Source organism: Xiphophorus hellerii, chromosome 5 (assembly GCF_003331165.1).
Source record: "Xiphophorus hellerii strain 12219 chromosome 5, Xiphophorus_hellerii-4.1, whole genome shotgun sequence".
NCBI classification, from domain to species: Eukaryota; Metazoa; Chordata; class Actinopteri; order Cyprinodontiformes; family Poeciliidae; genus Xiphophorus; species Xiphophorus hellerii.
In genome coordinates, this window is record NC_045676.1 from 3,424,104 (window position 1) to 3,452,032 (window position 27,929).

The 27,929-nt window shown below is 38.3% G+C and overlaps 2 protein-coding genes across 3 annotated transcripts in view; both read right to left on the bottom strand.

Moving 5' to 3' along the window:
- The window catches only part of LOC116719334 (ovochymase-2), a 30,557-nt gene extending 21,140 nt beyond the window's left edge, over positions 1-9,417 (bottom strand). Inside the window, exons 1-7 of one of the 2 annotated variants that reach the window (XM_032561826.1) lie at positions 9,164-9,417; positions 6,850-6,968; positions 5,612-5,705; positions 4,582-4,722; positions 2,522-2,619; positions 1,176-1,302; positions 197-397 (exon numbers count right to left, since the gene is read on the bottom strand). In XM_032561826.1, the coding sequence (XP_032417717.1) occupies positions 197-397; positions 1,176-1,302; positions 2,522-2,619; positions 4,582-4,722; positions 5,612-5,705; positions 6,850-6,968; positions 9,164-9,314 (931 nt within the window). In that variant the 5' untranslated portion in view covers positions 9,315-9,417. Of the gene's footprint in view, positions 1-196; positions 398-1,175; positions 1,303-2,521; positions 2,620-4,581; positions 4,723-5,611; positions 5,706-6,849; positions 6,969-7,610; positions 7,708-9,163 lie in introns of those variants that run through there. The other variant, XM_032561827.1, reaches the window with a different exon arrangement.
- Positions 9,418-16,523: 7,106 nt separating this feature from the next.
- On the bottom strand, positions 16,524-27,824 carry gprin3b (GPRIN family member 3b). Its single transcript, XM_032564127.1, has 2 exons — positions 25,638-27,824; positions 16,524-19,081 (listed from the first exon to the last, which is right to left on the bottom strand). Exon 2 carries the CDS (start codon positions 19,003-19,005, stop codon positions 17,086-17,088), a length of 1,920 nt encoding a protein of 639 aa, XP_032420018.1. The 5' UTR covers positions 19,006-19,081; positions 25,638-27,824; the 3' UTR covers positions 16,524-17,085.
- Between the last annotated feature and the right edge of the window lie 105 nt (positions 27,825-27,929).

A 27,929-nucleotide genomic window follows, 5' to 3' on the forward strand; every position in this document is an offset into this window, starting at 1 on the left:
AGTTTGTAAGAAAATCCACATTGACTTTAAAGCTTGAACCTAATTCTTGATTTTAAAATTCATTTTAACTTTCCTGTAATGAGTTTACATCTATATTCAGCCTTGAGTCGACAGGACTCCAATGAGAGAACGTTTTTATCAAAAACAGGAGGAACGGGAATGAAAGGTGTGACCCAGATTTGAAGAGAAAACTCACCGGACGTTGTGGGAGGTGGAGTAGTTTTTGTGGTGGACGGAGCCTTGGTTGTGGTGGGAGTGATAACTGGCGGAAGACTGGACTTTGTGTACGTTGCCTGGAATCCCTTAGAAGTCAAGCTGTTGTCAGATTTAAAGCGGACAACCATTGTGTTGCGACTGGACTCCACTGGCTTCGGCACAGTCCCACCACAAAATTTACCTGAGGGTAAAACTTTGTGTTAAATTCACAGAAATTTGTAATTTCATTGGGTTTAAAGTTGACTCTCAGTTCTACCACATTGAACTTTAAAAACAGTTTTGAATGAATAAGATTGGTGTATTCTACAGGTATTTTATTATTGCTGTTCCTGTTTCTTCCAAGGGGTAAACCGATCCACTTTTTTTGCTTTCGATACCAATAACAATATCTAAGGTTTAATTTACTTTCCCTTTGTGATCAAAAAAGTATTTTTTAATTTTAATTGAATTTTTAGTATCAGCTAATAACCACTGGATACAGAAAAACGGCACTGAATTGACTCCAAACATTTATTTTTTTTAAACAGAGACATAAATGTTCTGAATTTGATAACTGCACCAGAGCAACACACTAAAATACACCACTAGCTTCACAAGGTTGGTCAAACATGTAAAAACAACCTTAATTTGTTCATGTAGTGCAGCTTGGAGTGTAACAGCCAATGTAAAATAAATATTAAAGAAACTGATAAATAGGTTGACTATCTTGGTCAAACATGTAAAACAAACCGCAACAAACCTTTCAAATGGTTCAGAAAGTCCAATTAGGAATTTTAAATACAATGTAAAATAAATAATAACGCATGATGTCACTCAGACCACAAAGCATAGAATTAGACTGAATAGATCTGCCCTTATAGATAGGGCTCATTGTCACTGATCTAGAATTTTTTTCAATATCCGAACCAATACGGATACTAATATCAGATCAGTGCCTCTCTATTTGCTCACTGACTTACCAACCAAAGCAGATCCGGCCTTGTGGCCATCATAAATCTGAACAAAGTCTCCACAGACATCTGGGACGAGGTCAAAGGTGGTAAACGTCAGTCGGACCCTCTCGCCCTCAGGCACTGTAATTCTCCACTGATCCAAACAAAAAAACAAGCAAACACACATATTCATCGATAATAATACGCTGGGAAATAAAAGTGTGAGCTGAAACTGCAGAGTTAAAAATGGGTTTAAAAATTCTGCTAAATGATTAATTTAGAAAATTGATATGGGCATCATGTTCTTTTTGATGGCATGGCAACAACATGAGCAGCGTTTTCGACATACTGTAGCTCATACATAATTCCTTTAGAGATTCCACGTCTGCTCGGACAGACGGTGATCCGTCAAGCTGCTGCAACGCCGCATGACTTGGATCCCGACTGGCTCTGATTTACTTTAATTAGATTCACACATTCATTCTAAAAGAACTAGACATACGGACGGTTGAGGATGTGGAGCATGCTCTCGTGATAAGGGTGTATTTTTTTTATTTGCAGGACCTTTAAAGCGTTTAGCTGACCTACTGATTGAAAAACTCTGGATTTAAAGGGGACCTATTAAGCATTTTGCATGTTCATGAACTTCCATTTGAGTCTCAACTGCTTCTAAAAAGAGAGCTTGAAAAAAAAAAATCAATCCAGCTGATTTTTGGTAACAAGTTAATGTTTTTGTGGTGTCTGGAAAATGAGCCGTTACAAAACCTCAGGAAAGTAACATCATAAATTAGCAGACACTGCCTATTACCTAGCAACCCAAGCAGAGCTCCAGCAGTCTGGTCAGCTGGTTCTACCTCTGTATGCACTGTGCAATGGCTGCTGGAAAGGACAAGTGTTTTGTTGTTGGCTTACTATTCAGAAACCACTTGCTGCGTTCTTGTTGGTTCTGCTGGAGGCTCTGCTTCTGCTTTACAAAGATGCACGGTTGTATAATTGCACATCTGTTTGTAGCCATTTTAATTGCGAGTGTAAACGTTGAGTTGGGGGGCGTGACCAGCAGCAACTTATTTGGTTTTAAAGTGAGAAGACACCCTACAGCAGCTCAGTCTGACAGGTTTAAAATATCATGATCTAAGAAGGATTGTGTGCAGAAAAAAAATTTAATGTACATGTTTTGTAGACCCCATAGACCAACCCTTCCCTGTTCAAGAAAACATAATAGGTCAACTTTAAATACTTGTTGTTTTTCAGTGTCACATTACATACAGTATATACTATAAATGTACATCATCAAATGACGTCCTGGAGAGCTTCATAAAAAAGCATGTTTGTGTCCAGTGTGAGCCGTGGCTGTGCGCTTAGTGTGTTTGTACCTGGTACAGCGCTCCGTTTGGATAGTTTTGTCCCGGGAAGCCCGGAGTCATCAGATTCCCCTGATCACCTTGGAGGAAACCGCCGGCTCCGGCTATTTCTGGCAACAGGAATGAAGGACGCTTGAGCTGCGCTGACAACTCAAGGACACCCTCAGTACGAACTCCTAATGCAGTTCCCCACCCTTTTATTCATTTGGCCGTAATGACCCCAGTTTTCACCCCACACTTTGTCACACAGCAGCCTCCAGACCGTTAGAGCCTCTGGTGAAGGTGCGCTAAAGACCTTAAAATAGATTAATCTTTTATTGCAGCAATATAATCCCACAAGGAAAAAATGTATAATGCCAGTACATTAATTGGTTAGGGAAAAGATTTTATATTAGGAAATGATAGCACTCTACTAAATTAGCAGTGAGACAATTCCTATTAGGTAAAGGTATAAAAGCATTTTTGTGAGCCAAGTAACTTTTTATTAAGACTTCTTGTTTTCCTGGGGAAAATGACATGACAGAGGCCATTTTCTGTAAGCCACTCATCTAAATTGGAAAGACAATAGAGAATGCAGTCAAGTTACTGAAATTGATTAAAATGGAGATTTGTCACCTTTAAAATTGCCTATGTGAAATATTCCAGCAAAAGACAAAGACTAATCTAAATAAATATCAATCATTGCACACAATTCAGAAAGAGTCAAAATGTAGAGAATATTATTCCAGGAACTTTGACCACACAGTGTTTTTTTATGCAATGGACCCCTACCTTTTTTTACATTTTTTTTTGTGGAATGTAATTCCAAAATTTTGGAATGGTCAGATATTTACTGACCATATCTAAAATATTCAAAAGAAAATGTGGCTAGGCGACTGAAATACTTAGCTGCAATGCTACTTGACAAGCTAATGGCTAGCAATGCCATTAGTTTTCCTTGCCGCTGATTGCCTGAATCCCCAAGAGCAGAAATAAGGAAGACTGCAGATGTTAGCTTCTGGAGTATCCCAAGGTGCTTTCCACTGTGTTCATTAACGCGTATTAAAGTATTTTTGGTGTTTAAACTGAATAAAATATGCAGTTACAAGCATTTTTAGTAGAGGTTTTAAGTACTAGCGTATTTTAGCAATCCATAAAGATCTTCACTGGGTTATAGATCAGTACTGTAACGCACAGCTTCCCATCTAATGGTTTGTTTCCTCTACAGCTCCAGCTATGTATAGCACAGTCTTCTCTGCAGGCACACTCTTTATATAATATGCAGTCTCTAGCTTTGACAGTATATAAGCACGGTTAGACAGCCATACTTTTACATTTTGGTCTCTTTCAGTGAAAAGCTGTTTTAGAAACGTGCTACAAGCATAAATTGAGGCCTTGAGATCCAATGTGTTATCAGATGCTACATTAGGCAGATGTTTTTGATCATAATAAGTCAGAAAAGAAGGCCCCTACTCACCTAAACTCACCCATCTACAGTTATAGCAACAAAATGTTTCAAACAATGAGAGCTGCGTCAAACAAGGGTAGATGAAACAAGGTTTATTTAGCATCCATGTCAGAAACAGGGAAAGAAAAATACGTACATCTAAAGCTTATTAGAAAATTGCAGTAAGGCGTGGCATTTGGACTTGCCACAAAAATTACATGATAATTATATGTAACCTAGTTGGTTTGGAAGCATAATGAGAAAATATCTTTTCTGTCCTACCGTCATAATAAATGCCACTGACCTAAACTAGAAACACATGCTTTTGTCAGATGAGATAAATATTTAGCGTTTGGCAACAGACACTCCAGATGTGTCTGGTGAAAACAAAGAGTGAAAATATGGAAGAGCATTTCACTGTAAAGTATGGTGGAGGATATGTCATGCTGTGGACCTCTTTTTAAACATTTTTAATAAATATCTGGTGGATTTAATGAGAAATTTGATATAATAAAAGAAATGGTTCACCAAATGCAAAATCAACCTTTTTCTATGATCGTCACTCAGATATAACGCCACCATCTTCACGTGTGACTTTTTTTTTATATTCACCGAATAAATGCAGCGGCAATAAAACTTGACTTACCCGATGCAAACTCTGGAGTCACAGCTTTGTAGTGAGCTTTAAATCCTTGGTCTGTTTTCCTATCATTAGTGTCAAAGAAGACAGTCAGGTGGTTTGAAAGAGTCACCAAAGGCTTGGGTTTGGTGTAGCCACAGTATTTACCTGCAGAAAAGACACAACACATTCAGCAGATGGAGAAAGTGTGTGTCTTTTTATTTGAACTTCTCAATATTGTTTTTACATTGATTTATAACAGATACTGTTCAACTTATCATTTATCACAGAAATGATTAATAATATTTGAGATGTTTGGTGACCTTATGATTTCAGTCTAAAAGATTTCAGTCTAAAATATTGCTAAAAATATTTTTGTTTTAAATAAATACTTAGCCAGGGAGCTAATATTTTAAGTTACATTTTTAGTTTGTGAGCTAAATTAGAAAATAAATATTTAGCTAAAAGCTTCTTTGCCATATTTCAAACTAAATATTCAGCTAGGAAGCTAACAATTAATTTAAAGCTAAATATTTAGTTGAGGCTATCTATTTAGCTTGCTAGCTAAATATTTAACTCCAAACTACAGAGTTAGTAATCAAACCATTTGAGGCTAAATATTTAGCTTGCTAACTAAACATTTAGTCTCAAAATAAATATTCAGTTTGAAAGCTAATATTTAGGTTGAAGCTAAATTTTTAGCTTGTGAACTAAATAGTCAGTTTAGAAACTAAATATTTTGGGTAAAATTTAGTTTGAACCTAAACAATTAGATATTAGTTTGCTAATTAAATATTTACCTTCAAAATAAATATCTAGCTAGAAAGCTAATATTTAGATTAAAGCTACATTTCTGAGCTAAATGTTCAGTTTACAAACTAAATATTTAATTCCAATGTAATCATTTAGTTTGAAGCTAGATATGCAATTTGTGAACTGTATATTTAGCTATGTAGAGCCTTTATCCTTACTTTTAATAGGCTGGATTAACAATAAGAATGTAAGCTCCAATTTATTTAAAAAATAATTTCCTTGTAACCCTATGATATATATTCACCGATGCTTCCCAGTGTGTCTTGCAGTGTGACCAAATCTCCTGTGCAGAGCTGAGTCTCCTCCAAAGCAAACTCCTCAAACCACAGATGAATCACCTGCAGCACAAACAAGCAAAGTGTTTCCTCCCCCTTATTTCTCTGCATCTGATAAACCTGTTTACTGACAGAACGCGCCAGAGTGAGCAGGCAGTGGGAAATGTGAGGAAGAAAATATGCCTCTGAGAGTAACATTTATGTTTAACAGTGAAAATATAGAGAAATACAGAGACACAGGGAAGAGCCACCACAGTGAACGGGAAGCAGTGATGGTGAAGAGCGGGGAATGAAGGATTTTATTTTGTCCAGCGGGTCTGCAGAGGATTGCTGCGGAATATGAACCGGACCAGGCAGCCATCTGTTGATGATGCTGTCATTGCATTTGGACCAGCTGTCCTCTGCAGCTCAGCTCCACACTACACAGTTTTCATAACACCAAGTTATGAAAACATTGTTGATCAGGAACCAGACACATGGAAGTCTGGTTAAACAGAGATTACAGCCAGTCTGAAGTTTGAACAAATTTTATTATTTGGAGTCTGAACGATTTGTTTAAGCCATGCAGGGATTTTACAGCACACAACTGCAATGATTGCTAAAATCAAGAAACGTTAACAAATTTTGTTGGATGACAAACTGTCCCAGAAGTTGTCGCGATAAATAATAATAATAACAATAATGTTATTGTTTTGAGACCATTTTCAAGTAAAATAATGGTACAGCAATGCGAGGACACATTCTGAAATGTCAATCGAATTTAAATTCTAATGAACATTTAACAGTGGAACTGGAAGACATTTCAAATATTCAAAACAACAGAAACATTAAATAAATTGTATTATGAAGTCTCTGTAAAGACAATTATCCTTCAAGAAAAGGCTTCATTGAGACCAAAGCCTGAAGACTTTTGTCATCCAGTTTTGGTAGAAAGAGAAAGAGAAAAGAAAAAAGCGATAAATCATGGAAATTATTGAGCTTGTTTTCATTTATCATTAATTGACTTATTGCTTACTGCGATAGGTCTAGAAATTAGTATACAAAGTGCAGATTTTTTGTATTTAACAGAGGGTCAAAATTATACATACAGCCACTCATAATGAGAAGAAAGGATGCATGACTGAAGGCTTTTACTGTAACTCCATGTCATATTTTCTTTGGCTGTAACAGTTTTTCTTTTGGATTTTCTTGGACGAGTGGCTCTGACCTTATCAGGGTCCACAGTGATGCTCCATGTGCAGCTTACGCCGTTGTCGTAGCTGCTGGGGTAGTTCCAGCTGGTGAAGGTGCCCGACTCACCAGTCATCTCCTGCGGACCTCCACACCCTGAGTGTGGCCATGGACATCAAAGACAAATGTTGAATTTTGGCAGTGCAGCAGAGAGCAGCTTTAGGAAGCAATATGGCTCCAGCTTCATTGATTTGTAAGCTTTAGAATATTCATTATGTTACATTAAGAGGATTATTTTTACTCTAAACTACAAACATTTTTATTGATTTCAGTTGTTGAAATATTAGCAGCCACGTTAAAAATAGAATGCTGATTTTCTGCACAAATAACTTTGCAGCTGAGGAAAAATTATGTTACAAATGGATAAAATGTACTCCATTGTACTAAGATTAACTAAAGAAAAAGTGAGATTCCCCAGGTGATAATAAACTGTGATCTACTTCTGTCATGGAGTCTGGATGACATCTGTGTTTAGCAATAACTACACTGGGAGGTGGCTTGTTGCTGTAAGATTGCCCATGGCTTTTGTCACATAAAAATAAGTACCTAATTAATTTGTCTGTTTTATTTGGACATTAGTCTACATCCAAAAAGTTTGTAGCAAACTGATTCAACAAATTACAGTGCCTAGTAGCAGGTAAACCTGTGACCAGCGGTGATAATATGCTAATTTTTCATTTAGCACACTTACCTTACCCTGAAAACATTGTCCAAATAAATGCTAAAGCATTCACTTACCTGGCTGTTTCTTAAACTTTCAGTTGAGGAAATATCAACATTTGTATTGAAGTTTTGGTTATCGACTCATAAGAAGTTAGACGCTTATATTCATGCTCTTATTTTGAAGTAGATTAAGAATGTCTACGCAACAGTTCCGTTTCCTCTCATGTTCTTCACCCCTGATGTGGTGAAGCAAATGACACGTTGGCTATGTTCACACTGCAGCCAGAAATGGCCCAAATACTTTTTTTTTTTTTTTTTTTTTGCCTTAATACGACTTTTATCTGATATTTTTATGACAGTCTGAACAACACAAATTTTTTAATGCGACCCAGGCTACTTGGATATATGGTCCTAAATCCGATACGAATCTGATCTTTTCAAACGGGACACTTGGTATGGCCTGGTCGCGTTCACCCGAACTGAACGTCATTGATACGCGACAAACGTCACTATTCTGCGCCCTGATATGCGCAAGCGGGGAGAAAAGCAACAACCATGGCGGACGATAACGAGGATTAAGGTGTTAATGTGATGGCTCCGGTCGGACAACAACTTCAAAATCGTAAGATATGCTCCACCATTTGCATCCACGTTTACTTCTGCAAACACTGAGCACTACTTTTTTATGACTGTTGGGAAAACACTGCGCTTGCTCTATAATATGTGACGTTGTTTATTGCGCCATCTGCTGCGCATGCGGTACATTTTTAGTTTGTTTGCAGTTCACACAGTAAATCACATACAAGTCGCATATATTTGGAAGTGTGAATAAAAAAAATAAATAAATGAAAAATCTGATTTCACAAAAAAAAAAAATCAGAATTGAGCACCTGGGCAAACAGAACCACTATTGTTCCGACCCAAAACTTATGCACTTTCTAGTCCTGTTGTGATGCTCTGCTATGAGAAGCAGACGTGTTCGAGTGGGTTGATTCTTTCAATTCTTTACTTTGGTTTTGTCTTATCTAACTTTTCCCTTCAAATTACAGTTAAGCATAAGAACTCTAAATTAAAGCATGAAGGCCTTTCTTAAACTCACAAGAGCAGGAAAATTTGGCTAGCATTTAAACCTTTACAGCACATTTAAGTGTTAATGAGTTATAATGTTTTTATTCAGAAATGAATCAATCTTTCAGAACTTATTTGGACAAATATGTTCATATAATATTTTCTCTTTGTTCCTTTTTCTGCATTTGATTCAAGTGTAGATTAATGCATTCTGCTTTTGTTTTAAGCTATCATTTTCATTGCTTTGTTGCAGTATGACCTACAAATTAATTTTAAACTTTTGCATACAAATGCATGTTTTACTTGGCTTCAAGGCCCCTTTTTGCCTCCTAAGCAGTAAAGTATATTAGCCGTTTTACTGCAGCTGCTAATGTAACACTGAGCTCCCTGGTTGTGATAATATTGCTTTTCTTGCAATCAGCAGAATTTGTCTAATTGTCCCAAAGTCAAATCATCATGTTCTTGACTTTTTCAGTTCTGAATGCTTCACCACAACTTTTTGTTCCTTCTCTACTGTCTTGCGTCTAAATGAGCATATTTTCAGATGATAAAATACTCACCTTGTGATTGAGCAGAGGGATCAGACTTTTCTGTAAAGTAGAGGGTAATGAGGCCGATGCAAACACACGTCATTGTTATGAAGAGAAACATCAACATTTTCTCCAGGTTGCTCAGTGCCCTGGACTGACGTTTCCCCTTCTCCACATCCATTTTCCTCACAGTGACGGAGATGCACCAGACTGAGCCTTCTTCACAAATTCACCGGCTTAACAACAATCCAAGGAGAAACATACCTGTACTTTGACCACAGCCATGAACCTTGAGCCTGCTCAGATGGGGTATTAGAGCCTCTCAGCTGGGGAGTGTACAGATTGGGATCAAGCCATAAATCAAACAGTATCAGAAGTGAAGTGTAATAAGTGTTGATGGCCTAAGTGGTCCAATCAGTGGATTATTTCAACACCTTCAAGAGAGCTGGCTGACAGAACAGATTAGAGTCAACACTTTCACCTACATAATATTGAGCTACTGTTTACAGCCGATGCATCAAATTCTCAGTTATTTGAAGAAAAGTACAATGAATTGCACGTCCAGTTTTTACTGTTGTGGAAACAATTAAAACAACAGTAGTTGATCAAAGAACATTTGTCTAAAAGAGTCCAATTAAATGATCATTTAAAGCATTTCTGAAGCTAAATTTGAAACTTTTGACTATCAAACAGGAAAATGTGAAACAATTATACTGTTTTCTGACCAATTTCTCTTTTACAGCGTTCACATCAACAGGGCTAACATCCCTACAATTATATGTGCAATATTTGCAATAATTTTCTCAAGCAGATTTTATTAGTACAGCACTATTCATACAAGATCTAAGTAATTTTGAGACAGAAATCAAACAAAAGAAAGATTAATACTGAATACAAGCATGAAATAAAACCAAGTAGTTTAAAACAGAAATTATTGTAACATCATTATTATCAATGGAAGGGACCAAAATAAGACATTTCTCAGCAGGATTTATAACTCTCAGCTCCCTGTTCTTCACTTCTTTGTATCTTCACTATGTGTGCAGTTTCATTGTTCCAACCCTTTAGTGGGTAAAAAGAGGACTTGCCACAGGTGTCCAAAGGCATAGGTGTACATGCCTTTGGATTTTTAAAAGTATCACTTCTATGATTTCTATTTCCATGACCACCATTTGCATAGTCTAGCAGCACAGAATGAATAGAGTTGAAGATGTCTTTATTGTAATGTGGACTCCCTTGAGTATCCTCCGTTTCAGAGATTTCACAGAGACGCACAGGCTTTAGTTTGACAAAAGTGCCGGGGTGAGAGCAGGGGACCTTCATACTTAATTGAATGTCCATTCAAAAACACTTGACTGTTTTTTTCCCATAATAATAATTGGACTCTCTTCTGCTGAGAAAGGATCTGAAGCAGCAATCTGTCTCTAATTAATGCATTTTCTCCATGATTTGGACTACATTGTCGAAGTTCTGAAAAGAGCACCGATGTGACAAAAGCTGCTTATCAAGCAGCTGAAGTCAGTGAAAAAGATGATTCTTTGAACAGAAAGATATCTCCAGAACTCATTATTACAGGGATTAAATGTTGATAGGCTACATTCGTGTGCTTCTGTCTGTCTTGGTTCCCTTTCCTTTCTGTTTCTCCTCTATTCGTGTTTGTTTTGGATCTTCTTGCTTCACCTAGGAGGGTACATGGTACAGGTTCATCTGTTCAGCATAATGAAGCTATGAAGTCATCAAACTGTGAAGGTGACCCTTTTCTGTGCACAAACTGTTCTGGATGCTTTTTTCACAGCTGCACACACATGGCCTGTTAGAAAGGTTAAATATTCGGATCTTAGTTAAAAGTCAATATTGATTTGCAATATGGATTTACATCTGAGGATGGAGGCAGAGGAAGCCGACTAAAACTATGTTAGCACGTTGGAGGGGAGACAAAGGGGTTTGCAGCAGCAAACTGGAAGTGTTTGATACGTGTACACAGTCGCACAGGCCAAGACTGCACCGCAAACAAATGTAGGCCACATAATCCTGTGGGAACAGTGCGGCCATCAGAAGGACGTACCGCAATACCAGCTATCGGGTTGATACAATACGGGGCTGAGAAAGGACGAGGATCATTTCAGAAGAAAAAACACATTCTGCAGGAGAGAAGCTTTAATTACAGACTCAGGGTGCTTTGTTGTGCTTTAATTGTTGAGGAGAGAAAATTAGGTGTCTGAGACAAAGAGAAATGGGGATTGCAAGTTTGTAGAGGAGGCGGTGGGAGAAAGAAAGGCTTAGGGATGAAAGCAAAATGAATGCAGATGGTGGGAAACACAATGGAGTCAAATGAAGATATTCAAAGACAATTTAACATAAATTCCTTCCACCAGAAATCCTCAGAGCAGCTCTGGATTGTGAACAGAAATGACATCACTTTCCTCACCAGCTTCCCCTAACTAGCTTCTATATTATATGTGATCTGTATTTATTATGAATCATCCCAATGACAAATGTCCATGAAATGCCATGAATGTTCTATGTGTGAGTGGATGTGTTTTATTCAGGTGATGATCTTGATAATCGTAATGGCTTCCCTGTGAGAGCTGTAGAGTCTGCAGGGGTTCCTGTGAGGTTCTGCATGCACTGAGGAAGCCTGTGGGTTTGAGAAGCTAACTGGGTCACTGAAACCAGACTTCAAATCCCAGCACCACAAAAGCTTCCACTGCCGTGAAGAAGTATTTGTGCCATTCCCTGCAGTTTTTCATCTACTTTTGCTTTCTTGTGGCACTTAGATGTTTCAAGTAAATGCAGAGATATAATGTAATATGATGCAGAGATAACCTGAGTAGATACAAATTATTTTCTATTTAGTCACATTAAATGGTTTTGAGCTTGAACAGCATGTTGTAAGGTCATTCCATTCAGTCAACCCATTTCAGTTGGGTTTAAATCTGGACTTTGACTAGATCACTTCAAAATATTTATTAAAATATCCGTCCAATGTTTTCTGCTTACCCCACCTTTAACAATAGATTTCTATAAGATCAATTAACTTTAGATTAACTCGTTAATCGAAAGCTTGCATCCCTGCTGTACAATCAACAAATCGCTTTTAACAGATCTTGTCTGACAACATGAAGTAGGCAAAAAATCTCAAGAATTACACATTATACATTGATCTAAAGATATTTAAGAGCAGATGGAAAACAAAGCCATTGGGAAAGGGTTATAAATCCACCTCATGCTCAGTCACACGTTTTGGTGTGAGTTATGTAGCAGGTCAATGACCCAAAAAATAAAGCCAATCCACTTCTGTAAGGACCAAACAAGCAAAAAATTAAATATTTTGTTTTGATGGCTGAGACATCTGATGAGTTTTCTCTTGTATCAAGATGGCCAACCACCTTTACATAACATCCATCCATCCATCCATCCAACAAACATTAAATATAAAAAAATGTGTCAGCTGTATTAGACACTGACTGAAAATTGTGGTTAAGTGAAACACTTAATCCCCCATGAACAGAAAGATGTTCATACAAAAGTCTGTGGTTGCTCTTGAAGGAATGTCAAAACTTTGTTCTTTAAAGTTCATTAATTCACGACAGCCCTCAAAATAAACCATCCTGAGGAACTTGTGTTTATATTTAAAGAGAGAACTGCATAATGTACATTTTACATCTCACATAGGACTCATTTTAGACAATTTATCTTCTTGTATGACCCTGCCATCTTTATTTCTGTATCAACTGGCGCTGCTTAAGAATGACTAGTGGTGCCATCTGCTGGATGGCACCCAAACTACGACACTAAAAGGAAATCTAAGTGGAAATTATTAGTTTATTGATTAGAAATAATTTTAATTTTATCGGGCATTAATTGAAATTTAATTGTAATTATTTATTTGCATCCCTATTGTACAGGTCTGGCAGTGACCTGACCTGCCTGTTGCTGGATGAAGTCAACTTTCCAAAAAAACTGGGAAATCAGGGCTAAGTCATGGTTTAACAAAGGAGACAATTTCCATTAATAAGTGAAATCAATAACATTAACTAAGGTTATCTTTGTCGAATATTAAAATATTGGATGATCTGACACTTTTAAGGGTGACAAAAAAGCAGGAGGCGGCAAATACTTTTCGACAGCACTGTGTGAGGGTTCCTACATGCGCAGATGAAACCTGTGTGTTTATGAAGCTAACTGGGTCACTGCAAGCACATTTCAAATCTCAGAACAACTCCAACTTATCTGTTGGACTTCAGTTCCAGCTTTAAAGTAATGCTGCTGCTGTCAATTTCGTCCTAAACCCATGGACGAATATTGAGGATTGAGTCAAAGCAAAACAGAACAGCTCAGAAATTGGGCTCATATTTTCTATGCAGGTAATTTAGACAAGCAGCATGCAGAAGAAGAATGGGAGTGATTTCTCATTTACGTCTAATAAACTCCAATAAATATGCAGCCTAGCTTCTCCTACAGCAGACAGTGAGAGCGCAGCTGTCATCGGTTTCTGCATCTCAGCGTGAGTCAGGAGAGGCCCTCGGGCTGAAACAAGTGGCTCCTTCTTCCTCTCATGGTCCATCAGTCTTTAACTGGACAGCGCCAGGGAGTTTCCTTGTAAAGAGGAAACTCTCCAGAGATTGTTATTTATTGCTCTTGCTGGTTGTTAGAGCAGCTAATGCCAGTTGCATGTATTTAATCATCTGTTTTTCTTATGTTCTCCATTTTTGAATGTTTTCTTATTATCAGAATCACACACAACTCTCTTATGTCTCCATTCTCCCTTAGTTCATGACTCCTTACAGCTTTTTGGTGTTTAGTTAATAAGACACACCTGTTCATTGCTCCACTAACCATCCTCCTCTGTTCATATTCTCCACAATTTTTTTCCAGCCATTGTCAGATCTTCCTGTTTCCTGCAGCGCAGTAATTAATGTTTGCCTTCAATAACTTTTTAAAACAAACATTTAATGAGGCATTCACATGGCAGCAATTCTCTTTAGTGCAGAATTGAAAAGCAGAATTGGAGCCTCCTGCACAATCAACAAGAATGCAGCAAGTGGTTTCTGGATGGTAGGTCAACAACAAAAGACTTGTATTTTCCAGCAGTCACTGTACAGCGGTGAAACCAGCTGACCAAACATGCTGGAGCTCAGCCTGGGTTGCTAGGTGACGGGCTGGGCTCGGCTGGGGTTGCTAGGTAACAGCACAGTGTGACTTAACAATTGGGAGATTTTTGAAACGGCTCACTGTCCAGGCACCAAAAAACATTAACCTATTGCCATAAAACAGCTGGGCATTTTTTTAGACACAAAAATTCACATTTTGCTCATTTTGTACAAAAATATACAAAATGTGAATTTTGCATAATAGGTTTCCTTTAATACACCTCAGAAGACTATAGCAAAAGCTGCAAAGGCCTTTCACGCTCCGGATGATTCTTTATGTATGTCGGCTTCATCGAGTGTGACAGTACTCAAACATTGCTTTTTCTACTCAAAGGCACACAGCTAAAGTTTCAGTCCTCTTGTCACTGAAGCAGTTGTCACTGCTGTCCTCATACCAAATAAGATGGAGTTGTGAAAAACTGAGAGACGGCTAATTAAGGCAAGAGTGAAAGACACAGGCTCAAGGCTGGTGCCTGCCACGACAGGAAAGGGTGAAGCTGATGTGTGAAGTAGAAAGTGACCTCTGCAGGAGGAGGAATTGATTTAAATATGAGGCTGGTATTCATATTTAAGGACTCAACAGTTCGCTGTCCTTCTCGCAGACTTCACTGAGCATTATGAAAAAAGAAAGAGTTCAATGCTTACAACTTGAGGAGACAGGTATAAGAGCGTCTTTAGAGCTTGACTGTGTCCTCTGATCCCGAAGAATCAAAGACAAACAGGACCTGGGATTAGACACTTCAGACTTACACATTGTGACATTTCACAGCACCACTGCAGATACAGAGGACTTTTTTTGGACCTGCTTTCACGTCCAGACGTTAACATGAAGTGACATGCTTGTTAAGACAGCAGCAGAAGTCGCCCAGAATCAGTGTTAAACACCAACCAGGATAGTACATTTACAATGAAAGCCGTTATCTATGTGAACCCAAACAAAGTTTGTCACAAAAATAGCAAAAACTACCATAAGAGCCATCAGGCAATTTCATTAAACTGTTCATGTTTGGTCTTAAAGCTGCACTGATGAAGGCATTTTCAAAAAAAATGTTTAAACATCTGACTCCCTGATCACCTTTAGCAGCCAAGTTAGCTGCTTGATTTTAGAAAGATTGGGGGGGGGGGAAATGCCACTCCAGTCTTTACTGGACCGAAGCAGATAAAATTCAGTTAACAACAGCAATGAAACCTTCATAAAAGCACATTGCTCAAGGCATTTTTAAATGGCTACAAGAAAATTAGGCTGTTTGGAAATAACACAGGTCCATGCAAGCATGCAGTATCTTAACAAATACTGTTCTTTTATTAGTGTTGACATTTATTTCTGCAGCTCCATCAAATCTGAAACGTCTCTCTCATGTCTTCTATGGACGGCTTTTATCATTCCTGCTGCTCCTTAATTCTCAGGGAACTTTACTTGGATCAGACTCAGAAGCACCAGAGATTTCTGAAATACTGGCCAAATTTCATGTTCTACTGATACTCCAACATCCACGCCTGCCTTTGCCACTTACACCTTATTGAATGCCAGACAGAGTAGAGGTTGGAAGAGGATACCTCCAGAAAGAAATGGCATACATGTACTATCTGTCATGTAAATGACAAGCAGAAGCAGAGATTTGAATGCTTTAATTTTTTATGTTTTTATAGAGGAACAACTGAGCTTTCCAACACATTGAACTACTTTTTGTCCTAACAGTGTTGAGAACATTTCCACAGATTTCCAGCTAATTTTTAGTTTAGTGCTTTAAGTAGTTAGACACCCATAACCAGCTAAAAACCAAGCTTTGATATGTATAATTAAAGAATTGAGATGGTTTATTTGACTTTTTCCACACGATTGTATAATTTGTTTGGACTTTTCTTTTTAAGAACTAAGTTTGACTACAAGACACGTTTTTTCAAAATAACAAAAACGTTATACAAGAATAAATAGAATATCAACTATACAGTTTTAGTGAAAGCTGATTACATCAATTTGTTAAAAATTGTAGGATTAATTTGTTTGCTGTCCATTGATTGAACTAATAAAAATGTTGCTACTCTTGCATGCTTGGGTCATTTAAAGATAAGAACCAGAAATGTCTTTGATAAGAAAAGTAAACCAAATTGAGTTTAAAGGTTTTTGTTAAGCCAAGTTTTTCCTAGTTTAATAAACTCTTTCCCCATAAGAATAGACATTTTAATCACAACAGCATTGGTTCTATAGGAGACCAAAGTTTATATCAGAAAGAAAAATTTGTTAAAGTCATCTTAGTTTTAGATTATTTTAATAGAAATCCAAGGAACAACAGAGATTAAACATAACGTTTATGTGTGTATACAGTGCTTCCCTTTTTTGCCACCAGAGGTGAAAAATACATGAATGCATGTCACAAAATCTCCCACACACCTTGAAAACATTTACCAAATCCAACAAAGGAGATATCAGCTCAATATATTTGCACAAATGTTTTCTGATGATACTTTATGATTGGAGTGAACTTTAAGACATAAAGCATTTGAAGCTAAGATACATGCTTTTAACTATAGCTTTTAAAAAGTTTTCTTTCTTTTTCTTACATTCTATTTCTAGAAAATAGGTGTTTATTTTATGCTTCTATATCCTACGTTGTTTGTTCACAAACGTCACAAATATTCGGACTCTTTATGCTACAACATTCCAGTATACTCACATAAAAGGATCGGCGACCCGTTAATGTTTCACTTGGCATCGCAGTTCTGACAAATGGAGGTCAAACACCGTGACCTCCAGAAAAAGAAAGGAGTCTCACACCGGCCACCATGGGGGGTGCAGGGCTAGTCGAGGACAGCGGAGGGAGGGGGACGCACGCAGCAGTTGGGCCGCCTGACATTTTGCAGCATTGACCTGAAAATGTTCTGCTGCCTCCTTTTGTTCTTTTTCCCACGCTGCGGCGAATCAACGCCGGAGATGGATTTTCGGAAGGAAGTCTGAGCAATCAGCTTCCTCTCCTGCTCCCTGATTTTGCACTGCAGGTGGCTCTGAATGGCAAAACCAAGCGACTCCGGGTCCACAGACGCCCCATAGACCTCCCACGTCATCCCCTGTTCGTCCCAGACGACGTCGTGGACGCTCTTATCCTTCTGCATCTCTGACTGATCGTCCTCCTCGTCGTTCTTCTCTGGCTTTATCCCCTGCTCGGCTGAATTTGTTCTCAACTTTGATACTGTGTTAGCTGTTGTTATGGTTGCTGGTGGACCCTGAGAAAACGCAGAATTGTTTCTGTCAGCAGAAGCGCCGGCCGTCTCTGGGAAGGGAGCTTTAGCGGTGGAGGATAGTTCAACTCCACTTGCCACTGTAACCTTCTTGTTGCTGTGCTCAATGTTGATTTGATAAACTGGCTGAATGCTGCTCAGAGCTGATCCAGGTTCCTTGGGCTTGGCTCCTAACCTGGAGTCAAGCTGCTGGGCCATGGTTGTTGAGCACAAATCTGCAGCTTGATTGGGGCACATCTCTGCCTCTACGGTGAGTTTCTCTGAGATGGGGAGGGAAGTTGTGTAGATCTGATAGGAACCCACAGCTTCATTAACTGGAAAAACAACAGCTAGACTCTGCGCCTCTTCCCTGGGGACTCCACTGCCAGCGAAGGGCAGCAGACTCGGACTTGTACCCACAGCTTTACTGGTAGTTTCTGCTACAGCCTGGACCTCCATATCATGACACTGCTTGGCGGGCGAAGCGAATGAGGTCATAGTGGAGGCCTCCTTGTACTGCATGCTGAGCTGCTCTCCTGTGCAGACAGCTGTGTCAGTTTGGCTCATTTCCTCAGACACCTGCCCACACGTTGGCTTGCTTTTTGCAGCCTGGGGCACACCAGATGAATCCTTCTGTGAAGATTCAGGGTGATGTTTATTGGAGGAGACCTGTGTTGCCTTTACTACTGGGAAATCCCTCTCTGAATGTGATGAACATATATTTGTAACTGTAGTGTGGATTTCTGCTCCTTTACCTGCTGGTGGAGGCTTAGTAGAGGTAACAGTTTCCATCCTGTGTTCAGGTTTTCGTGAGTTATCTGGTTCTTGGATTTTCTGTAATGATGCGGTAGATTTGTTTTGTGGAGCCTTGACATCCTGTTGAGATGAAGGCGCTGCTTTTTGTGACTGACTGGTGCTGCAGATATTTTTATTTGTATTTTTATCGCTGGTCTCTTGTGCTGTGGGTTTGGTTGAAGATGCCATCTGGACAGGCGCTGCCTCTGAAGGACTCGTCTCTTTTGCAATGCGTGCGGCGATCTTTGATGCTGCAGTTGCAGTCAGTAAACCAGCGGCGCACGTATCCTTTCCATGAGACGCTTTTATGTTGGCATTCGAGTCTCTGTGGTCAGTTTTTGTCTCGCTACCAGCTTGACCTGTTAGCGACAGGTTAGCGGAGTGCTGCTCACCAGCTGTCCCAGGTTCAGATTGTGTCTGCTTCCCATTGCCGCCTGCAGGCATGTCTGCCACCACACTGCTAACTGCTTCACCGCCCTTACATGAGGATTTATGGATGTGTGGGACAGGGTTGGCAGCGGCACCTGACATAGGCGGGTTATCCTGCTGGTTGGAAGATGTGAGGGCGGTGTTTGGACAAACCTGAGAGAGTTTGAGGTGCGACTCGTCACCCCAGTTGGCGTTAGACTCCTTGTTGGCCAGTGGGTCCGCCACAGCCAGCTGAGGTACCATCTGGACTGTCACTGTCCTTTTAGGATTAGTTCCCATCCCGAATTCACAGTTTGGATCTTCAGATATTGTTATACTCCAAAAATGTGGGCAGACAGAACCTTTATGCAGCTCCCTAAGAGAAGAGGGTAGAAGAATAGAAGTGGTTTACTTTAAATGTACACTGATCAATGCATCACCAAGATTTTTTCAGATTAAACCTGCATGACACACTTTGTGAAATTGATTTTTCACTTTTTGTAAATTGCAAAAATAGTGTGTTAGAGTGAAAGCATGTGAGAAATCTATAAAACATTTTTACACCTGTTTTGAACTCAAAGGAACAAAAAAGATGCATAATTAGACTTTTACTTTATAAAAGTCTAATTATAAAAGTTTTGAAATGTACAATGTATTAGACTTTTCAAACCGTAAAGCCATGGTTTTCTTAGACCTTCATTTAGATTTAGATAAATAGCAGTGGGCAACTTTTATTTTAAACAATATCTTTTGTACATATTTGTTAAAACTGTCACCGTGTTGTGATAATATAATAAGAGATAGCTAATCTGTGAAAAAAGTCAAGCTACTCTGACTTCTCCCTATTGACCTGCTGTCATCTGAGAAAGTACACAACCAATCAGAAACAACCAATCAGAGCCAGGAGGAGAGCTGTCAATCATTCTTGTGTATGTGCTGCACAGACACTCCCCCTTTCTCTCTGCTATGCTATAATTGGTTCACCACAATGGAGCCTGCTATGAATAATAATAATAATAATAATAATAATAATAATAATAGCCACTGGCCATTCGCACATTTAACAGCTCATACTTGATTTAGACCCTCCTCCTGGTTCTGATTGGTTGTGTTTGACTGAGAGTTGCTCATTTCTTCAGACAACAATAGTAACTCATGGGAGGAGGAGAAACTTTATCTTTTCACAGATTATATTGTTACAACATAGTGACAGTTTTAACAAATGTGTTAAAAAAAACTTACTTATTTGAACACAAATAATTGGTGGATCACTAGAAACAAATCTGATTATTCAGATCAAATAAATTTTGATTTATAGACTGCAGTTACAAACTGTCACTCTACATTAAGCTTCAGCTGCTCTGTCTTTTGTATTTGTTTTTGCTACTGTCTCCACACCATGCATCACAGCAGGTCTTACTAGCATCTTGTAAACCTTCACTTCTCTCTTGCAGCTATCCAGTCACAAATCACTCCTGACACTCGTCTCCTTCCACTCCATCTTGCCTGCACTCCCTTCTTCACCTCCCTTGTGCAATACCTGTTGCTTTGATCGGTTGACCTCAGGTACTTACTAAAGTACCTCTCTCATTGTTGCTTCACTGTTCCACCTGTCTGCTTCTCATTCTCACATGCCTTCTGTCATGCTTCTGCTAACTTACATTCCTCCACCCTACATACAGTACATTGTTCTCTCCAGGCTCTTTACTTTCAATGCAGATCGCAACATTGTCTGCAAACGTGATATCCTTCGGGACTTCACTATTTCCCTCCTTCGATTTAATAACACCTTTCCACTGTCTTACTGTCTTTGTATGGGTCATACTTCATCTTCACATACTTCTTTGCCTCTGCTCTTCTCTTGGCTTCCTATCTATTCTCTGGATCCTCAAAGACACAATATAACACCTTCTGACAACACTTTCAAAGCGAATGTCATAAATATGTTGGTATTTCCCTGCAAGAAATGATTCTTACTTCAACAACAATTCTTTCCCAAATCTCAACTTAGTCTCGATCAAGAGATACTAAGACATATAAATGTTGAAAAGAGGCTACTATATACAAATTCAGTTTGATTTAATGTTTATTACTGAGGTTTTAGACTTTTTTGATTATTTAACAATTACAAAAATCATAAATCTTTATATTTACAAATTATGTAATGCGAAGTAGTATTTATTAGGTATGATATTCCTGAAGAACTCTCTCCGAGAGATAACAGGGGTGTGATGATTCAATCAGCTCACAAAATGAGACAATGCAAGGTACAACGCTCACAACACAAGGTTAGATCTCAGCAATATTATGAGGAAAAGAAAGAAGCTGTGTTTTTTATATATACAGCAAATAATTCACAAATCAAAAACTGTATTAAAATGTTTACCTATTTTAGGATACTTTGATTCTAAGGTGCTCCTCATGCATCTTAGAAAAACAGAGAATAAAAAACAAATGAAATAAAAGCATACAGAAAATGCTATCTGTGTTTTCACAAGTAAAACAAATGTTTCATCAATCTCAACCATCTCTGACCAGAGTATAATTTTCCAGTCCAGGTAATCTGTCCAGTTAGATTTTTGAACAACAAATGATCAAAGAAATTCCAGACAAAAGAGAAAAGAAGCTAACTTTAGCATCTGAATTCTCAGTGTTTACAAATGAACTGAATCATGTCTGTTATTCTGTCAACTTCTCTTTCTTTCAGCTGAATACTCAAAATGCTGCCTGATTTAAAAGCGCTGTCAGCTTCGTTGATGCTTTTGTTACCAAGTGTTGTCAGATAGCAGTTTACGAGGAGACTCCAGGCAACTCAAGAACTATTTTCTTTTTTTTCTTCAAATTAAAGCCACCACCACAAAGTTATCACAACATCACTTCTCTATTAACCCTTTAACAATATTTTTTACCAGTGTTGCACTGAGAAGTATCTCGTATAATGAGCTCAAAAGTTGCAGTTTCACCAGGTGTTTGCTAGTTGCTGCAGGCTAGTCTGTAGGATCTGACCTGGGGAGTATAGAGAGAGGGATGCTGTCTGAGGTGGAAGTTCAGAAGCTTGGAAACTTCAGCTCAGAGGAGGAGTTGCGTCTTGAAGGCGGGGCTAGGTTCACCCAGGCGTTTTGCATAGCCGAACGGTTGCCATGGAGATGAAAGGATTTATTAAACATTCATGGAAGACTCAAGGCAACACTCCATGTATATTTTTGATGAGGGAACAACATCATAACATGATGCAAAGCTAAAAACAATACATACTACCCCTGTAAAGCACACACCTTCCTACAGTATGTCAACCCACGTCAACAAACAAAGTTACATTCTGAAAGCAACTACATAGAAATGAATGAGACAGACTTGAACTTGCCAACCCACACTGTGAGATATGTGCCTCGACATGTCTTTGCACTCCTAATGGATGGTGTGTAGATCTCTGCGGACCTGACCTTGTGGAAGAACAGCACTAGGATCAGGAAACAGGCCCAGCAAACACTGCTCTCTCCTAGTAGCATCCTCATAGCATACGACAGAGCTGTGGCTCTGATACTGCAGATGGTGGCGCGAACAATCAAAGGAGCTTTAGGCTCTCCATTTGGGTGCATTTTTTTGTGAGTTACGTAAACATACAGTGATCCACACCAGTATGCAGGCAGATCTATTGAGGATACTCTTCTCTGCCTTCAACATCATCATTCCAGACATACTGGTTATTAGCCTTCTCCTGGATAAGACTAGCTAGCAAATTTCCCTCAGACAGTGAAAGTGAGGTTCCACCCGTTCCCCTCCAGTACTCTCAGAACTAACTCTCCCCAGGGCTGCGTTCTAGGCCCCCTGCCTTATTCTTTATATGCACATGACTGCACTCCTGCTTACACTTGTCAAACTGTAGACCAATTTTAATGTAGTCTCACCTCTTCACAATAAAACAAAAATTTTATTGATGGTTAAAACCTAGTTTGGACAACTGTGTGGCTTCAGACTACTTAGGTCGCGCTGATGAACTTTAAAAAGCACAGTAGTGATACAACAGAAAGAAAGGTATATACAGTTTTAGTTTTTTATCCATAAAAATAATTGATCACAAACTACATTTGTGTAAATTACATAGATATAGAGACAGAGGGAAGTGCACAAGAACACTGACTGAGTTGCTGAATGTGTGATGTGGGGTTCCTCAGGGTTTGATACTTAGTCAACATTTCTTTTTATGTATACAATAATTGATGTTTAGTTTCTAAGTTGTAGACATAATTTTAATTTGCTGATAATATAATTTTTGTCTGTAGAGAAAATAAATCTGAAGCATCCTGTAACCACAGGTAAATCAAAATAAAGCTGAAATTTATATTGTTAGGTAAACCAAGGAGTCGCTGCCAATATAGGATTTACTTTGTGGGAATCTGAGAAAATTCTTAGAAAACAAATACAAACTTTATGATTATATTACCAAAGAAAGCTATGCAAACTGTAGCCATCAAATTTCACCATGAATCCACAATCCCATTAACTATTCAGTGTTTATGCACATTTATATATTTGGAAAAAACAAACATGCTCAAAGTGAAGAACAATCAATTACTGCCTGGTACCAAGAACGTGTTTAAAATGAGAAAAAAAACTATTAATTCAATGTTCAGAAAAAAATTTAATGTCACCATATATGTTTAACAGCATAGATGTAGAAGTAGTGTTAGGTTAGTTCTGATTTGTTCTTTTTGTTAAATTTTGGTTTATGGGTTTTAAAGATTTAAAGAGGAGCAGCAAAAACAAATGAAGCGGATTAGCAGTTCTTGTTAGTAACTGATACTACCATACAAGATATATTACTCTGGTGTAGATCATCAGATCCAGCAACAGTCTTCAGGCAGAGGCCCCTTCAGATTTACTGTAAGACTGACTGCTACTGGAGACCTTTACTGCCCACAGGATCACTGTCCACACAACTCTGAAAATATTTTTACAAAATGAGATCTGACAATATTTAATTTCCCTCAGAGATAAAGTATTTGAATTAAACACTGGATCTATTATTCCGATTATGTAAAACTGTGCTACAGTTCAAATGTTTTGTAAAATATTTTATATATATTTTACAAAACATTATGTATAAAAATGACAAAATCATACATTGTTAATGTAAATTTGGAGTATATTTGAAATAGTATTTATCATATATGCTTTGTGTATTTTAATGTTATATAAGCTTTAGGTTCAGCCTAAATCTCTCTGGTTTTCTATTTCTTTGGTTTCTTTTGGCCTTCAGTTTGTATGTTCCTAAACTGAAAAAACACATGTACATTTTCTTGGTAAATGTTGGCGTCTTTGTCCAAACAAAAAATTGCTCAAACGCCTACATTTCTTCAGGCTCACAGTGTACGTATCTTCTGATGATTTCCAGCAGGATAAACCACCATGCCATGGTGAAGGTTAAATAATTTGCTGAAATAATGCAGTCAGAGCAGTAATTAAACCAAAAATGTAAAAAAATATATATACATTTTGTACTTAAGATAAAAAATGTCCAGCGCAGTATTAATAAGTTGAGCAGAAAGAGCTGAGGTTTTCACATGTTGAAATACTTTTTTAGCTGCAAATGATGAAGAGTTCACTAAGCACAACATTTTATTGCATTGTAGGCAATTAAATGTTCATTTTATTATTTAAGAAAAGAAATTGAACTGTTTGTTTATTTTTACCTTTTTGTGTATTTCTAATAATAATATAAGTTTAAGTGGTCAATTGAAAAATCTGCAGAAAGTGACATTTTTATCCAGTTAATAAATTAATCATCAGAATGATTAGTAGAATAATCGATTCCTAAAATAATCATTAGCTGTAGACCTAATCTGCAGTAATAATGTGATGTATCATGCTAATATGGAAACCTCTGAGGAAAGTTTACGATACCTTGGAAGCTGTTATGTGTCATAAAAGAGCGACCTGCAGAGGATAGTGAAGGGAGCTGGGAAAATCATTCAAAGATCCTTCAAGTTCCTCTCTGTCCCAGGTTCTGTTTCTAAGGTTTTAATATTTCTTTTTCCAACGTGAATCTGTTAAAGATCCCAGATGATCTGCGACCTGTTGCATACTACTGGTTGTACAACAAAATGACAATAAACTTATTTTTTAGAGGGCATTTGTTCATTCTGACCCATTTGCTTTGCAAGGACATCTAGTCAGCAGCAAGCTGTGTTTACATCCTCTTTTGTTCAGTAAAGGGATTCATGTAAATTGACTGCCTTGACCTGTGGTGCCTCATAATTCTCCAAGTGGTGATGGAGGACTTTCATCGTTCTGCTCAACATGTGAAAGCACCATTCTGCAAACAAAGTGCCATCAGAAACAGAGAAAATCATATATGTTGTCTTTGCATTGAGTGAGGATGCATGCTTTAGTAGGTAGTACAGTAAGTTTTTTTTAAATTATAATGTTAACCTCAGCTTTTGACCATATCCATCGTTTTATATGTGTATTGTAATGATTATATGTCATGCAGCCTGTCTATGAGCACTCGGCTATCAGCACAATTAAAACAAACAGTTGGTTGGTGGTTTGGGTCATGGACAGGTTTGGCCCATCTGTGTGTGTTTGCTCTGCCACAATGAATCCGTCTGTCAGTCCTCAAAGCGCAAATGTTTATAGAGACCGTATCCTGGCTGTGATCCTTGCTGGTTTCGAGGTTTAAAAAAAAAAATCTAATATGGAGCAGTTTTCGTGCAAATGACACGAAACAAAAACTGGAGTGCATAAACAGCGAGAATTGATGCAAAGCAGTCTGCATTCAAGTGATGCACTCGACCTATTCAGACCAATTAAGATCTGTGTCATGCACCGGAGCTCCTTGTCTCTGTGAGATTTGCAGCTCTGATCTGACCTTGCAGACATCTGCGAATAATTAACATTCTGATCATAAAGAAAAGACGAGGTCGCTTTACCTTGATGTCCCGTGCGATCGGGTGCCGTTTGCGCGCCGCTGATCGTGAGATGAAGCAAAATCCCGGGAATGAATATGGAAAATTCACCCCAGTGTCGGTGACACCAAGCCACGCCTTCCTCCAATCTCAGAGGTATTGATCTTCCGCGGCCGAGCAGCGCCAAATCGGAGCCCGAAGTCGACCGACTGACCGTGCGGAATGAGTCACCGCCGGCTGACCGACGGACGCCGCTTCCCAGCTCTTTGTTACAAACTGAGGAGCGTTCATGAAGCTGCCCGCTTTGCAGCAGCATCCCAGCCAGACTGAGCCGTGCCAGGCAGCATGATGAAGGGATGAATGGGAGATGGGATGCAGCATCCTATCTGTGGCCGCCCCAGACGATCACAGGAGGAGGGTCACTTATTGCGCTGCAAATTTATTACTTTAAGGTCCTGCTGCTGCTGCTGCCTCCTGAGGAAGGCGATCATTTTCCAGGAGCAGAGGAAGGTTATTTCATCAGCGCCGTTTCTGTCCTGCACAGATGGGTTCGTGAATGAACATTCAATCTGAAGCGGTGCTTTTGACTCAGTTGAAATGTTTTTAAAATTAGATTGTTTGCTGGTTTTTCATTTTCTGTGGCCGGTGTGGACGTTGAAATAAACGACTTTATAAGGGGGCAGGGCCGCTCCCAGAAAGTTCTGGAGATGAGGGCAAATAATTCAGCAGTGGTAAACCAAAACCAAAGAGTCTGGAGTTTTATTTATGGATGCTGGTGTGTCCAAAAGTGATATTTAGGTCTTATTTAAAATAAATCCCGATTTTCTTTAGGAATTTTTGAACAAACAAATATTTTGTAAGTTCAGGTTTTCACATATAACAAAAAAAACTAACAAATCTGCTTTAATATGTTAGAAAATGCTTTCTTATATAACATTTTTATTCTAGTTCACTTTAACTCTGTTAAGTGAACTGAGCATGAGTTCTGGAATAATCTGAGAAAGGGTTGACATATAAAAAAGAGTTGTTGTGAATAAACAAACTGTTAAAATAAACAGAAATGTAAATCATTAAAACTTGCAATTTATCCTAATTTTATTAATGAAAAACGTAAAAGACTGACTGGCTAGTTGCTGGCAGCAAGGTAACTGGTACTGATGGAGAATAAAGCTTTCATGTTATTAGATAAAGAGTTGGTCTTTAAAATTTACAAAAGTAAGTAAAAAGAAAAGTATTTAATAAGTAAAGCACTAAAGAAATGCTTCATCATTATTTTTTTGTGTTCTGCACCTAATTACCAAAAGACATCATGAACCCTTCTAGAACTTAGCAGGTTTGTGTTAGCAATTCCTAATTGGCTGGACAATGCAAACCAATGTGGTATGCCCCACACTGCCTGTCAGAAATTAACAAAATAATCACAAATGCAGGCAAGAGAGAGGCAGAGGTGGAGACAAAATATTTCATGTCAAACAGAAACTTGCAAATGTATGAAATGAAGTACATGAAACTTAAAAAAAAAAAAAAAACCCAAAAACAAAGCAGCAACATGGAGGGAAGCTGACTCAGCCGTGCATAATTGAGCAGACAAACCTGCAGAACACAGTTAGATATAAGAAAAGCTCAAAACCGAAGAAGACAGGAAAAACTCAGAAACACGAAGCTAACAGGAAGTAAAGAGAACACAAAATAGAAACTGGCAGACCACCCAAAAGAAAAAAGAAACTCAGAAGCATATCTACTCAACAGATTAAGCAAAGTCCAACACATGACAATCGTAATTTTGTGTACTTCTATAAATTTATTTGAACTTTGTTAATGGGGATAGTGGTGCTTGATTATAAAGCATATAACTACTGTAAATTTTAATTACAGTAAACAATTACTGGTGCAGAAGTTAGCAGTTGTTTGGGCTTTTCTTGGATTCAAACAGGATCAAATGCTTACATGCACCCACAATCATATGTGGATCTCTTTCTTTGCAAGTTGCATCTTCCTCTGTCAGATTTTTGGAGCCATCAAGTAGCTTCTGGCAAAGCTTGGATATTTGACCTCTCTGCTAACAGAATGGGTAGAGATCCGTGACACATTTTACTGTCACTGAAGCTTTTTCTCCATAAATAAAGATGTAAAATCTATTAGTTTAATGTTTACTTTATCTATTGCACTTTTCTTAGGTCTAAAACCTTCTTGACACTCCCAAGGAAAAAAACATTTTTTTTGACTTTGTGGCTGAAATAACTAATTAATGTGTTGTTCTTGCACAATCTAATTAATTTAATTTCAACTGTCAAATTTCAACAAAAAAAATCTGAC

Coding starts and splice junctions, on each gene's coding strand:
- gprin3b (XM_032564127.1), bottom strand. CDS start 19,005: ATGGGAACTAATCCTAAAAGGACAGTGACAGTCCAGATGGTACCTCAG.